The 14,216-nt window shown below is 35.9% G+C and overlaps 1 protein-coding gene across 1 annotated transcript in view; it reads right to left on the reverse strand.

Annotated features, from left to right (window-relative positions):
* UBR3 (ubiquitin protein ligase E3 component n-recognin 3) overlaps window positions 1-14,216 on the reverse strand; it is a 196,147-nt gene that overhangs the window by 135,330 nt on the left and 46,601 nt on the right. The window contains exons 5-6 of the mRNA XM_068967177.1: window positions 14,055-14,104; window positions 1,498-1,564 (exon numbers count right to left, since the gene is read on the reverse strand). Coding sequence (XP_068823278.1) covers window positions 1,498-1,564; window positions 14,055-14,104 — 117 coding nt within the window. The remainder of the gene's footprint in view (window positions 1-1,497; window positions 1,565-14,054; window positions 14,105-14,216) is intronic.

Here is a 14,216-nt window from a genome sequence, read left to right on the forward strand (position 1 = left end):
GGGTCAGAAAGATCCTCTGGAGGAGGAAATGGCAACCCACTCCAGTATTCTTACCTGGAAAACCCCAAAGACAGAGGAGCCTGATGGGCTACAGTCCAGGGGGTGGCAAAAGAGCCAGACACAACTTAGCAACTAAACAATAACATCATTATCTCCTCAGGTAATGAGTCTAGAAGAGTAACCTCAGTATTTAATCACTCTCTTGATTTTTTTGTAAAACACTGAGTTTAATAAGACATATCAGATATAACTTTAATCCAATTTTCCATTAATAATTAACAACCACTATTTTCAGAATAACAAATTCATTAATCTAGAAACACTATAATTTAAACTATACAGAGACAAAAATATCTGCTAATTCCCCATCTAACTCCCTTTCAGTGGAGCCTTCAGTATAAGCCATATGCAGAAGGACTAAACATAGAAATACAATTATACTATACAGCTCTTATTTGGAAACAGAAATTTTTTATTTTTCAAATCTCACAATTTTCTACTTGTACAACAGAAATCTCTTCCTCCTGCCACTTCCAGGATATGGCAATGATTTAAAAGAGAAAGGATCAGTTTTGCAAGAAATGAGGTAAAATATATTCAAAGGTCACACTGATAGATTCAAAGTCAAAAAGTAACAAAATTAGGGGCCAAATGAATTAGGTGACAGGAATAAAAAGCTTATAATTAAAAATTAGAATATAACCTACAGCACAATAATTGCTGTATTCAATTATTTCAATAATTCTTGAAAAGCTTTGAGGGAGGGTCAAGAAAATATAGTGATAAAGCATTTAAACTCTGGGATTTGAATTAAGGACCTACCTCTCATTAGCTGCTCTAACATGCCTTCATTCCTCATTCATAAAACAGTAGTAACAATAAAACCTACTACATATGGTTACTGTGAGAATGAAATGACAGAATGCACGTGCAGTGATTAGCACTATGTCTAGCATATACAGAAGTTTGATAAATATTACTAATCTATTCCCTCACTACAGGCACATCTACTTTCTCCTTTGCATCAATATATATTGAGTCCCTACTGAGCCCTTAATATGTGTTAAGTGCCATTCATTCTCATTTTCTTTCACTCTTGTTACTTTTTCTGATACATACCCACACTACTTCCCTGCTGCTCATCCTTTTTCATTCTAGAAATTGCATACCCCGGATTACAAAAAGATCCAAATCAAATTTAAGCTTTATACCAAAAACGCTGGATCCAAATCAAAAGATTCAATGAGAAGACTATTTTTCTGGCTCAAATATAATATTGCTCATTTTATGAAGAAAACAATGAATAAAAATCCCAACAGTAAGGATTTCCCTTGCTTTTGAGGTCCCCAACACTCATCCCCTATCAACTCTTTCTCCATATTGAACACATCTAATAACATAACTTTCTCTTCAAACAGCTTTGATGGCCAGCCAACCAAGTGCTCTTAGTAATTAAGCATTTTTTAACACAAGAAAAAAAAAACAAAATACAAATACCTTTGGTGTTACTGCTTAGTTTGACCCTCTTTCTCTTGCCCAGACCTTGACTCCCATCCTGATCCTCCTGGAGAAAAACAAAATTAGCATTATCTGTAGTCCTAGTCATGAATTTATATATTTTTTGTAAATTTAAATATGCTTATAAATTATATTAAATATAAAATACAGGTGTGCTTACATATTATTAATAATTTTACTCTTATGTATTTGCTATAATAAAATATACTTTAATACTGATAACTTTTAATTGAAATTAAATTTAAAATTAGCATTATAATTGAATATATCATGAAAATTCTTAGGATTAAAATGTAAGAGTTCTTAAACTTAATCTGTGCCTCTAATGAAAGACTCTCAAATGCCGCAAAATCCCAAAATAAAAATCTTCCTAACTTATAAACAAAATATTAAATGCGCAAAGAAGCTAAAGGGGAGGAGGGAAAAGATTAGCATAGGAAGGAAGAGGAGAAGGAGAAGGGGGTTAAAGCAATGAATAGAGGAAAAGTTTTGAAGAGTCTAATACAAGCAAATGAGTTCAAGAGATCAAGTTCTGAAAAATAAGCACAGTATGTTAGAAGCTGGAGTTGATGGTCAAAAAAACATTAATAAAAACAAATTATTATGTGGCTCAGATGGTAAAGCATCTGCCCGCAATGCAGGAGACTGGGGTTCGATCCCTGGGTCGGGAAGATCCCTGGAGATGGAAATGGCAACCCACTCCAGTACTCTTGCCTGGAAAATTAAATGGACTGAGGAGCCTGGTAGGCTACAGTCCATGGGGTCACAAAGAGTTGGACACAACTGAGCGACTTCACTTTCACTTTTACTAGGAAAGAAAACTCAAGAAGAAAATATATGTATTTCTGCTCACACGTGATATATCCATTCCTGAAAAAAAATACCTCATATTAAAAATAACAAGGCTTATGGGGAATAGAAGAGTGAGGGACAGACCATCCACAACCTATTCTGTAACCAAGGAAGTGTATAACCAAAGATATAACAAAAGAATAATTGGTTCCTGGGGAGATCATTTGGATGCCCAGGCAAACATCCTGGAGTGGTTTGAGAGTGTCTCACGGGCTGTTAACAACATACCACCACAACAGAGTGAGAAGCCAGCTGGCCGAGACAACATAAAGGGAAGAGGACCAAAGGAAGCAGCCTGCTAGCAGGGAAACCAACAGTGAAGCTAGGAATGTGCCTCTAAAGCAGGAAGCCATGGGTGTAGCTGCTCAGTTCTAATTTCCTTCAAATGCTGCTGAAAAGGTTCCTTCTCCCTTCACAGATGAGGGTGTGTTTCTCTTCAGATAAAGGACATGACTATGCCCCATTATCCCAGATCTCCTGAACTATTACATAGTTCAGGGAAGATTACACAGGAATCCAAAACTTCCATGTTATACTGACATCTTTTTCCTATTTTCCAAACATATATGAATCAACTGGTATTATAAAGACATGCGTGGTAGTATTTTGGCATACTGTCTGTTATGCTAACCAATTACACTGATGGCAGGATAGAACCATGGTACAAATTCCCAGACACTTTCTCAATTAAATCAAACCTCCAAAGCAGAAAAGCCTCAGCTTTATGCTACAGCTCAACCCACTGGTATAGTATTCTTGGCCTATATACCAAGCCTTAACTGCAAGTTTCTGACAAGTCCAGCATCAGCCCTAAGGACCAGTCTGGAGGTTCCCAAAGATACCTCAGAGCTCAGTCATTCAGCATTTACTAAGCACTTCGATATGCCCTCTGTTAACCCCCACCAAAGCCAGGCCTCTATGGTCATCTACTTGGCAACAATGACAGTCAAACAAATTATACTGCCTCATCCTTTGCCACCCTCACCTTGTCCAAAGAGAAACCCAGCCAGTATGAAATGTGGAGCCATAAAAGACAGATATACGAATGTAAACCATGCCACAACACCCAGAAGACTGTAAAATTTGAGATTTTAGCTAATAGTCATTTATGAAACTGTTCTTCTGGCCAGAGAAAAAGACAAAAAAAAAAAAAACTTTTAATATTATAATCCAGGGTAGGATTATTTCATAATTTCAAATAAAAACTTCCTATGAAAAGTGTATCCTTGGTCAAGCAATGGCCTTGACAATACAAAGTTTTAAAAATTTCCCAAACTGACACTTTAAAGGACAAGTAAAATTAGTCAAGCTAGGGAGAGAAAAGTCATTCCAAGAAGCCACAAAGACGAAAGTCTAGAAACAAAGATTAACCTGACATCATCATAGATATCAAATTCAGCTAGGAAGAGAGTCTACCTCCATTTAAACAGGTGGGATAATGGGTACTCTTGTACTACACTTGAGAGAGTATATAACAGAACAATTTTCCTGAATGGCAATTTGTCAATACACATATGGAAAGTCATTAAAGTATATCTATCACTGGAACAGAAATTCCAGTTCTAAGAATTTATCTTAAAGAAATAATCAGACAAGTGAATAGGGACTATCTGCATAACACTCATCACAATGTTATTTATGTACAATGGCAAAAAAAAAAAACAACTTTGGTTTCCAACAGCAGAGCAGGGAATTAGGGAAATAAATTATAGCACAAATATACTCTTTAAAGAGAAACAACACTAGAGTTCCATATTCATTATGACCAGGTAAATGTTCAAAACCTATTACTATAAATTAGAAAAAAAAAAAAGCATGCTATGAAGGATACCATATAGACTATGAAATCATTTAAGTAGTGATACCACACACAAATAAAATATGTTAAAATATACTCTTTGTTACAGATATTTAAAACTACCATTAGTAAGAAAAGCAAGTTACAGAATAGCATATATAGCATAGAGTCTCTAAAATATACCATGTATAAAATCTGTTAGAATATATATGATTAGAGTAAGTCACCTCCAAATGATAGAGTAATAGGTAATTTCATCATCTTTTTGCTAATATTAATTTTCTATTTATTCAATGATGACAATGAATTATAGCTTTAAGCTAATGAAATTAAAAGACGCTTACTTCTTGGAAGAAAAGTTATGACCAACCTAGATAGCATATTCAAAAGCAGAGACATTACTTTGCCAACAAAGGTCCATCTAGTCAAGGCTATGGTTTTTCCAGTGGTCATGTATATATGTGAGAGTTGAGCACCGAAGAATTGATGCTTTTGAACTGTGGTGTTGGAGAAGACTCTTGAGAGTCCCTTGGACTGAAAGGCGATCCAACCAGTCCATTCTGAAGGAGATCAGCCCTGGGATTTCTTTGGAAGGAATGATGCTAAAGCTGAAACTCCAGTACTTTGGCCACCTCATGTGAAGAGTTGACTCATTGGAAAAGACTCTGATGCTGGGAGAGATTGGGGGCAGGAGGAGAAGGGGATGACAGAGGATGAGATGGCTGGATGGCATCACCAACTCGATGGACGCAAGTCTGAGTGAACTCCGGGAGTTGGTGATGGACAGGGAGACCTGGCGTGCTGCAATGCATGGGGTCGCAAAGAATCGGACACGACTGAGCGACTGAACTGAACTGAATGAATGTTTTTAATACTAATTATGATTTCCAATCCTAACTACAACAATCTACTCAAGATAATGGATTAGTGTGTTATCTATTTCAAGTTCTATTTTTTTTGGCCGCACCTCGCAGCATGTAGGATCTTAGTTCGCCAACCAGCGATAGAATACCCGCCCCTGCTGTGGAAGCATGGAGTCTTAACTACTGGACCACCAGGGAAATACCAAGAAAGAACAAAAGTTTCAACGAACAGGAATAACTTCCAGTGGTGGGCTATTCAGGCATTAAGGAAGATGAAAACAATTTAGTTATGATGACAACAAAACCCCACCCCAAACTCAAGATGGAGAGTAGAGTTCTTCTCCTTTTATCCACGAGAAAACAGTATAGAACCCTGGGGGAATATAATGGGTCCAGTGAACAAGAGAGGAAATAAACCACCTCAACTGAGACAGCAATCATACAGCTCTCAGAAACACTCTCAAAAAATGTTAACTAGGTTCCTGAGCAGAGAAGTAGACAACACTGCACGTGTGTTTCAGGCACAGGCAGACTCCCTTCCTAGCTGAGTTTGATATCTATGTCCAATAGCAGAGAAGACTCTTACCCCACCTTGCCCTCCCCAACTCCCCAGAAAACAGATTCAAACTCCTAGCCTGCAAAATTTACAGGTGGTTTTCAACCCAAATTAACCGTTCTTTCTTTGATGGATTTACTGGACAGATGAAAAAACATGAGCTCCGTAAAAAGAAGTCAAGTTAAATTCACAGTTGGTTAAAACAATACTCAATGTTAATACAAAACACACAAGACTAAAACGAACATTTAACATAGATTATAAAAATAAAATCCAAAGGAGGTCTTGAGAAACTAGAATAAAGTGAAAACATTTATGTAAGCCACTGTAACATGAGACTGTTTGCTTTAAATTAATTTTACAAATACAAAGCAGAAAGGGAGCTCTCAAACTTGTCAGCTGTAAATCTGAAGGGGTAAGTGAGTGAGGGACCTGAGTAAGGGAATGAAGAGGTGAAAGAGCTATGAACAGCAGAGAATACTGTATAACTAAAGCTAAAAAGTTAAAGGGGTGTCTAATGGGAGTAAAATTAAAATGTTTCCATAGGGAAAAACAAGAAAGGTGGGAAAATTATAATATTTAACACGGTATTGAGAAGAGGTTCCTAATAATTGGAGCTATCAAAGAAAGGATCAAGTTGCCTCATTAGCTAGGTCAGCTCTCAACCACTGGAAGTGTTTATGGAGAGGCTGATCATTTGTGAGCAATGTCATAAAATCAAACGCTAAACTGGCAAAGAAATGTCTTAAATATTACTAAGGCCTCCTCACCAAAATTTCTGTGATTCCCGACTCTATCCTTTACCATTAATGTAATTTATAACTAATTAAAATCAAACCTTGTACCTCTAAAAGTAAAGTCATATTTTTCTTTTACTTATTCATTTATGAAAAGTTATTTTAGCTTTCAATTGCAATAATCCTGCTTTTGCTACAAGTTCTGAGCAAATTAGTTTTAACTCTTCACTGGATTCTTTCTTGAATAAAAGCAAGAATACTGACAGCACATTTACATAGTAACTTATTTTGTTAAGTGATTATTTCTCTTATGTAAGAGTATGTAATACATAAGACTAGAGGCAAACAAATTAATAAATAGTGGTAATCTCTGGACAGCACAGCTGGAGGTAAATGTTTTCTTTTTTCTATTTGTCAATTTTTCCATAATAGACGTTCAAATTTTATGGTTACACGAGGGAAAATGTGTTTAATTATTTATTTAATTTGTATTAACAGCTAAATGTATCAAAGTCACAAAGATTAATGATCTGGTCAATACACATAGATAAATGGACACTGCTTATGGTAATAGCCTCAGTGAAAATAAATCTTTCCTTGAAAAGTTATCTTGATTTAAACAGTACTATTTTCTCTAAGAAACTCTCTATTACACCCATGTACATATAATACTGGAGATAATTTTCTTTTGAACTGAATTATCTGATGACTGAACAAATCTAAACAAAAAATGAATAAACATAAATTCTCATTTTAAAGTACTTCATAAAGTTAAAATGTGTTTCTATTTTATTTCAGCTTCATTCAACACAAAGAACATTTTCAACTCTTATTACATATTAGCTACACACACCAAAAAAAAAAAAAAAAACCAGTAAGTAGTAGTAGTATGAAGAATGTCATGTGTATAAATAGCCCTGCTGAGTACATAATGTTCTGTTACTCTAGGGACAGCAGGGACAAATATCTGACACAACTTGTATGAATAAAATTAAATAGACAGCAGTATGCTCATTCAAGTAAAACTTTAAACAGGAAAAATCTTGCTGCTGTTAAAGAGTTTCAAACCTGTTTCTTCATTTTTCAAACTGGCAGAATTAGACTATGCCTAGGATCTCTTCCAATTCAAACTTACAACATTTTCTTAATTGTTATAACTCTCTCTCTGTAGCAGTTTTTGAGATGTCATTGCCCTCTTCTCATCCTGTCTCCCTTTTCATATATTTTGCTAAATTATAAGAATAAAATCACGAAAGGGGTTTGTTCAATAACCCTATGGGCCTGTAGAGTAAGGATGTAGAAATTCCAATCCTTAAGCCATATTCAGCTCTTCACTAAATTTCAAATATAAATGTTAAAAGCAAACATATAATTTGTGACTGCAGTTGCAAAATAAAATGAAATATGGCTTTAAAAGCTTTAAAGAAATTTTTAAATGGCATAAAATAGAGATTTAAGAACATCTGTATCAGTTCAGTTCAGTGACTCAGTCATGTCTGACTCTGTGACCCCATGGACTGCAGCACACCAGGCTTCCCTGTCCATCAGCAACCTCCAGAACTTGCTCAAACTCATGTCCATTGATTTGGTGATGCCATCTAGGCATCTTATCCTGCGTTGTCCCCTTCTCCTCCTGCCTTCAATCTTTCCCAGAATCAGGGACGTTTCTAATGAGTCAGTTCTTTGCATCAGGTGGCCAAAGTACTGGAGCTTCAGCTTCAGCAACAGTTCTTCCAATGAATATTCAGGACTGATTTCCTTTAGAATGGACTGGTTCCATCTCACTGCAATCCAAAGGACTCTCAAGAGTCTTCTCCAACACCACAATTAAAAAGCAGCAATTCTGGTACACTAATATTAACATTTTCTATCTCCTTATCCTTTCATCTACTTTCTCCTTTATTTATTCCATCCTTATTAAATTACTGCTTGCATTTTCATCATTTATATATGTAAAAATGCTTTGAAAAGAACTATAACATAAATTTAAAATAGTTTTAAATCAGTTTTTTCACACATCATTAGGCTTCACAGGTGACACAATAGATAAAGAATCTGCCTACAATGCAAGAGACATGGATTTGATCCCTAGGTCGGGAAGATCCCCTAGAGTAGGAAATGGTAACCCACTCCAGTATTCTTGTCTGGAGACTTCCATGGCCTGGAAATTTCCAAAAGCCTGGAAAGCTGCATTTCATAGGGTTGCAAAGAGTCGGACATGACTGAGCAACTGAGCACAGGGAACTCTACTTAATGCCCTGTGGTGCCTTAAATGGGAAGTAAATCCCCAAAAGAAGGGATACACATATATACATGGCTGACTCACTTTGCTGCACAGCAGAAAATAATACAAAATTGTAAAGCAATATATTACAATAAAGTTTTTAAGAAAGAGGGTGGAAATTCTTATATTTTCCCTGTAAATATATCACATTAAAACTCAATTAACTTACTTCTTATTTATGATTACCTAGGCACAAAAGGAAGCCTTTTCCATCCAAATCACTGGTCCTAATTAAATAGTGTTTCTCATTATGAAATAAAAGCACAATAGAGACCCCAAGTAGAGATTAGCAAAAAAGTTATGGTAATTTTAGTTTCCATTTTAATCAAATTCAAAACTGTATTCTGTTCCTTAAGTTGCAATGAATCCTAGTAAAATTTTAATATGTCCCTTTTCATTCTACCAAGGTAAAGATCAATTCTTTTAAAACTCTCTTATAACTTTAAATATAAGCTTTCATTCTCTTGAGATATAATAATACAACTATTATACTAAGGAAAACTTTGATCTTCTTTAAAACCCTACAGTTGCCATTTCTGGCTAAAGTGGTATTTCATTATCATGTTATGGTTTTTCCCAACAGACAAGCACCACTTAAATAGTCAGGAAATTACACAATCAATCACTATATTGTATTTAGCTATAATCACCAGTCATTTCTAGGCTACCAAGAGAATCCAGGAAAAAGAATGGCAAATTTCACAACCTGGTTGTGGAAATTTTGAAACATGTTTATAAATTCTTTGACATCCCTACCTTCTGAGAGGTGGAATTTGCCTCCTTCTGCATTGAACCGACCTTAGCAACTCGTAAGGAACAGAATGCAGTGGAAGTGATAGTATGTAAAATTCCAAGGCTAACACAGAAAAGGCTCCACAGCTGCTGCTCTTGAGTCACTCACATTGGGAAAAGCCACAACTGTATGAGAAGCCCAACAACTTGAGACCACCATCCTGGAGAAGCCACACGCAGGCTGAGTTCCCTGTGCACAGCCAGCATCAACTGGTAGCCCTGTTCAAGCATCTTATATCTCCAATCCAGCTGACCCTTCAGATGACTGCAGTTTCTCAGCCAACAAATAACAGGAATCTTGTGAGATAACCTAAGTGAGAACTGCCCAGCTGCCATTCCCAAATTTCTGAGTCATAAAATTGTTAACAAAACAAAAAATGGTAATTGTAAGCAACAAAGTTTAGGACAAATTTGCTGCACAGAAATAATAAGAACGGTTGGGTTTATCCACCTTACACTAAAAACTAGACCAACAGAGAGGAGACTTAGCATCCATTTGCAACTCTACTACTAACAAGATGGAATTCACTGGCCGAGTGGATCAGTTTATTATTTGAGATTCAGATTCCTCATCTATAAGAAAGTTAGGCAAGAGGAACGCTCTAGAATTCATAATTTTTTAAACCTTCAAATTGCCTCCTTCACAACTTTTCTATTTCTAGCTCAAGATTTGACTTTGTTAGTATGTAAGTCAATAAAACATACATGAAATTTTTGATTTAAAAAATTATGATCGCAATCTTAAAATAGAAAATTTCCTATCAGTAAAACCCTTCTATGACTGGCCCTGGGTAATGGTCTTATCTTTGTACTTTTCCATACTTGTCATCTTAAATATGTGTGTGTGCCTTTTTTAAACCAAAAAATACAGTCTCATAAAATTTAAGATATGCCTACCCTATAGTCTGGGGCTTTCCAGATGCCACTAGTGGTAAAGAATCGGCCTCCCAATGCAAGAGATGGAAGAGACCCAGGTTTGATCCCCGGGTCAGGAAGATCCCTGGAGAAAGGAATGGCTACCCACTCCAGTATTCTTGCCTGGAAAATCCCACGGACAGAGGAACCTGGCGGGCTACAGTCCATGGAGTCCCAAAGAGTCAGACACAACTGAACAACTAACACTTGCCCTTTTCACCCTGTAGTCAAGCAATTCCGTATCTTAGAGAGTTAACTGCTTGAAAAGAAATACAAGCACTGTATCTTATAATAAAAAATTGGAAATTACAAAAATGACTGGATAAACTGTGCTTATTCATATTTCAGAATACTGGTAAAACAACTACAATGTGTAATATTTGAGTAAACATTCAATTTAAAATTTTAAAGAGAAACTTCATTACTCTTAATCCATGTTTTAATAAACTTATTTTCTCTGGAAAGACAAGCAAAAATATCTGTCATATGACCCATGGTAGCTGAAAATTTCAGTATTTCAATCCCTTCTACATACAAAGCACTAGGACAAAAAACATTTATCAAGAGCCTAATTTGTATCTGGTTCATGAGAGATAATATATATGTTATTCCCCTTAATCCTAACACTAGAATAATCACCATTTTCTCATGAGAAAATTCATATTAAGAAGCTTAAAACCTGGCAGAAAGCATTGCGATACTATGAGGCAATATTCAAACTCAGATCTGTCTAACAAAAGCTCAAGTTCCTTTTAAAGAAAAACCACAGTGGGTATCCCTTCAACTTACATCCAGCTGAACAATTCTACTTCAAATTTTTAAGTTTTCAGATGTCCAAATGACCCCATTTTCATTCCACTTAAAGGATATGATAAATACATAAAGTATAAAAAGTACTTCTTTTTTAATTGGAGGGTTACTGCTTTACAATGTTGTGTTGGTTTCTGCCATACAACGTGAATCAGCCGTTAAGTATATATACACATATATATATCCCTCCCACCCCACTCGCATGCCACCCCTCTAGGTGATCCCAGAGCAGCGGGCTGGGCTCCCTGTGTCATACAGCAGCTTCCCACTGGTGATCTGTTTTACTAAATGGTAGTAAAACAATGGTAAAACTAAATGGTAGTGTATACAATGTCTCTCAATTCATCCCTCCCTCTCCTTCCCCTGCTGTATCCACAAGTCCACTCTCTATGTCTGCATCTCTATTCCTGCCCTACAAACAGGATCATCAGTACCATTTTTCTAAATTCCATATATGTGTTCATATACTATATTTGTTTTTTCTCTTTCTGACTTACTTCATTTTGTATAACAGGCTCTATGTTCATCCCCCTCAGTTCAACTGACTCACAGTCATCCTTTTTATGGCTAAGTAATATTCCATTGTATACATGTACTACAACTTCTTTATCCATTGATCAGTCAATGGGCATCTAGGTCGTTTCCATGTCCTGGCAACTGTAAATAGCGCTGCTATGAATATTGAGATTCATGTGTCTTTCTGAATCATGGTTTTCTCAGGGTGTATGCCCAACAGTGGGACTGCTGGGTCATAGCTTTTATTGTTAGTTAAAAAGTACTTTTAAATAAACTAAAAGTTTAATTATAAAATACAATTTAAAGATCAAAAAGATCTTACTGCCTTTAAATATAAATATCAAGTATACTTCACAAACTCTAGGTAGTCTCAGCTACTATCACAAAAATAGCATTTTATGAGAATGCAAATTGAAATGAAGTATTTTGAAGTTGTCACCATCAAGAAGTATTTACTGTAACATAATCATAATTAAGGAGTAAATGATTACATAAATTATATTACACACAGAAGTTGATGAAACAAAGATTCCAAGAGAAATGAACAGAAGGAACACAGAGAGGACCTAAAGAACAGAGTAAAAGCAATGGTAATGAACAAAGAAAGGCCCTATTTTAAATCCTGTGATATCCCTCACAAAGTTACTTCTAGAAGAAATTCAAAAGGACCACGCCCCGACCCTGGGTGCATACTCACACAGAAGGATCTCCTTCCAGCACCCTACCATAAAATATGGTGTTGCTACAACGTTCAGTTCAGTTGCTCAGTAGTGTCCGACTCTTTGCGACCCCGTGAATCGCAGCACGCCAGGCCTCCCTGTCCATCACCAACTCCCGGAGTTCACTCAGACTCATGTGATGCCATCCAGGGATGCCATCCAGCCATCTCATCCTTGGTCCCCTCCTTCTCCTCCTGCTCCCAATCCCTCCCAGCATCAGAGTCTTTTCCAATGAGTCAACTCTTCGCATGAGGTGGCCAAAGTACTGGACTTTCAGCTTTAGCATCATTCCCTCCAAAGAAATCTCAGGGTTGATCTCCTTCAGAATGGACTGGTTGGATCTCCGATGGGCAAACAGTGGAAACAGTGTCAGACTTTATTTTGGGGGGCTCCAAAATCACTGCAGATGGTGACTGCAGCCATGAAATTAAAAGACGCTTACTCCCTGGAAGAAAAGTTATCACCAACCTAGATAGCATATTCAAAAGCAGAGACATTACTTTGCTAACTAAGGTCCATCTAGTCAAGGCTATGGTTTTTCCCGTGGTCATGTATGGATGTGAAAGTTGGACTGTGAAGAACGCTGAGCGCCGAAGAATTGATGCTTTTGAACTGTGGTGTTGGAGAAGACTCTTGACAGTCCCTTGGACTGCAAGGAGATCCAACCAATCCATTCTGAAGGAGATCAGCCCTGGGATTTCTTTGGAAGGAATGATGCTACAATGTACCTATGTACAATTAAAGTCACCACTGGCTATTCAAACGTAGTATACTAAACTGCCTATCCAATTTGTTAAAAATTAACAAGTTCCTGTTAATTGTTAACTAAATGAGATTTCACAAAATGGTACATTTTGTAGGAGCCTTCTTACAGGGGAAATACGCTACTACAAACTTTAAATTATAAGGCATCAGATCCATTGTAACATATCCATAAAAGAAATCGTGCTTTCAAAAGAAGGATATTTGGCTTAGTTCATATGACATTATCACATCAAAATGGGTTTTTTCAAAGGAAAAAAATGTAAATGCTTAAAAACAATTTAGTTTTTAAAATGTCCAACATTAAATGTATAAATCAATAAAAATATGAAATTTAAGTTTTATAAAAACCAAGGTTATAAACAAATATAGATCAAAAAGGAATTTTCCCTTATAAATTGCATACTAACAAACTACAGGAATGTTATATGTAATTTATTAGAAATATTATTAATAAACTATAAAAACTGACATTTCAAACTGACAGTCTATTTCTCAGTACTTTGCTTTTTTCAATAACTCTTGAGATATGATACAACTTTATTATGAGATTAGAAAAGAAGCACATTTCATATTCTTCTAGCAAATTATTCTAGACTTAGCTAATTTTTTAAAAAATAATTTCATTGTACATATGACCGCCACTTGGATAAATCTGGGGATATTTTCATAGGAGAAATATCTATGCCTTTCTAGCTCTCATTTCTAAACTATGAAAATAGAAATGAATTTACAAATAAGAAGTAAAAATCTAGCTGCAGTCCTTGTCCTGTCACTAAGTAATTCTGTGACCTTGACTAAGTTATTCCACTCTGGGCTTCAGTGTCCATGTCAACAAATGAAGAATTTCAACTATAAAATATCCACAAATTTGTATGGTAGTTCTAAAACTTTTAAATTCTACTTTTTAAATGTTTCAAATGTTAACTCACCTCATCTGAAGAATCTAGTTGTCCCAATGTTCCTGCTGCACTTGCAAAACCTTTGGAAAGGAGAAAAAAAGTTGTCCTTCATAACCGTTATATGTTACTTTAACCTTAAAATTACTTGAAAACATAACAATATCAAAAGCTAAAGTTTTGTTAAGACAACTC

Source organism: Capricornis sumatraensis, chromosome 3, assembly GCF_032405125.1.
Source record: "Capricornis sumatraensis isolate serow.1 chromosome 3, serow.2, whole genome shotgun sequence".
Lineage (NCBI taxonomy): Eukaryota > Metazoa > Chordata > Mammalia > Artiodactyla > Bovidae > Capricornis > Capricornis sumatraensis.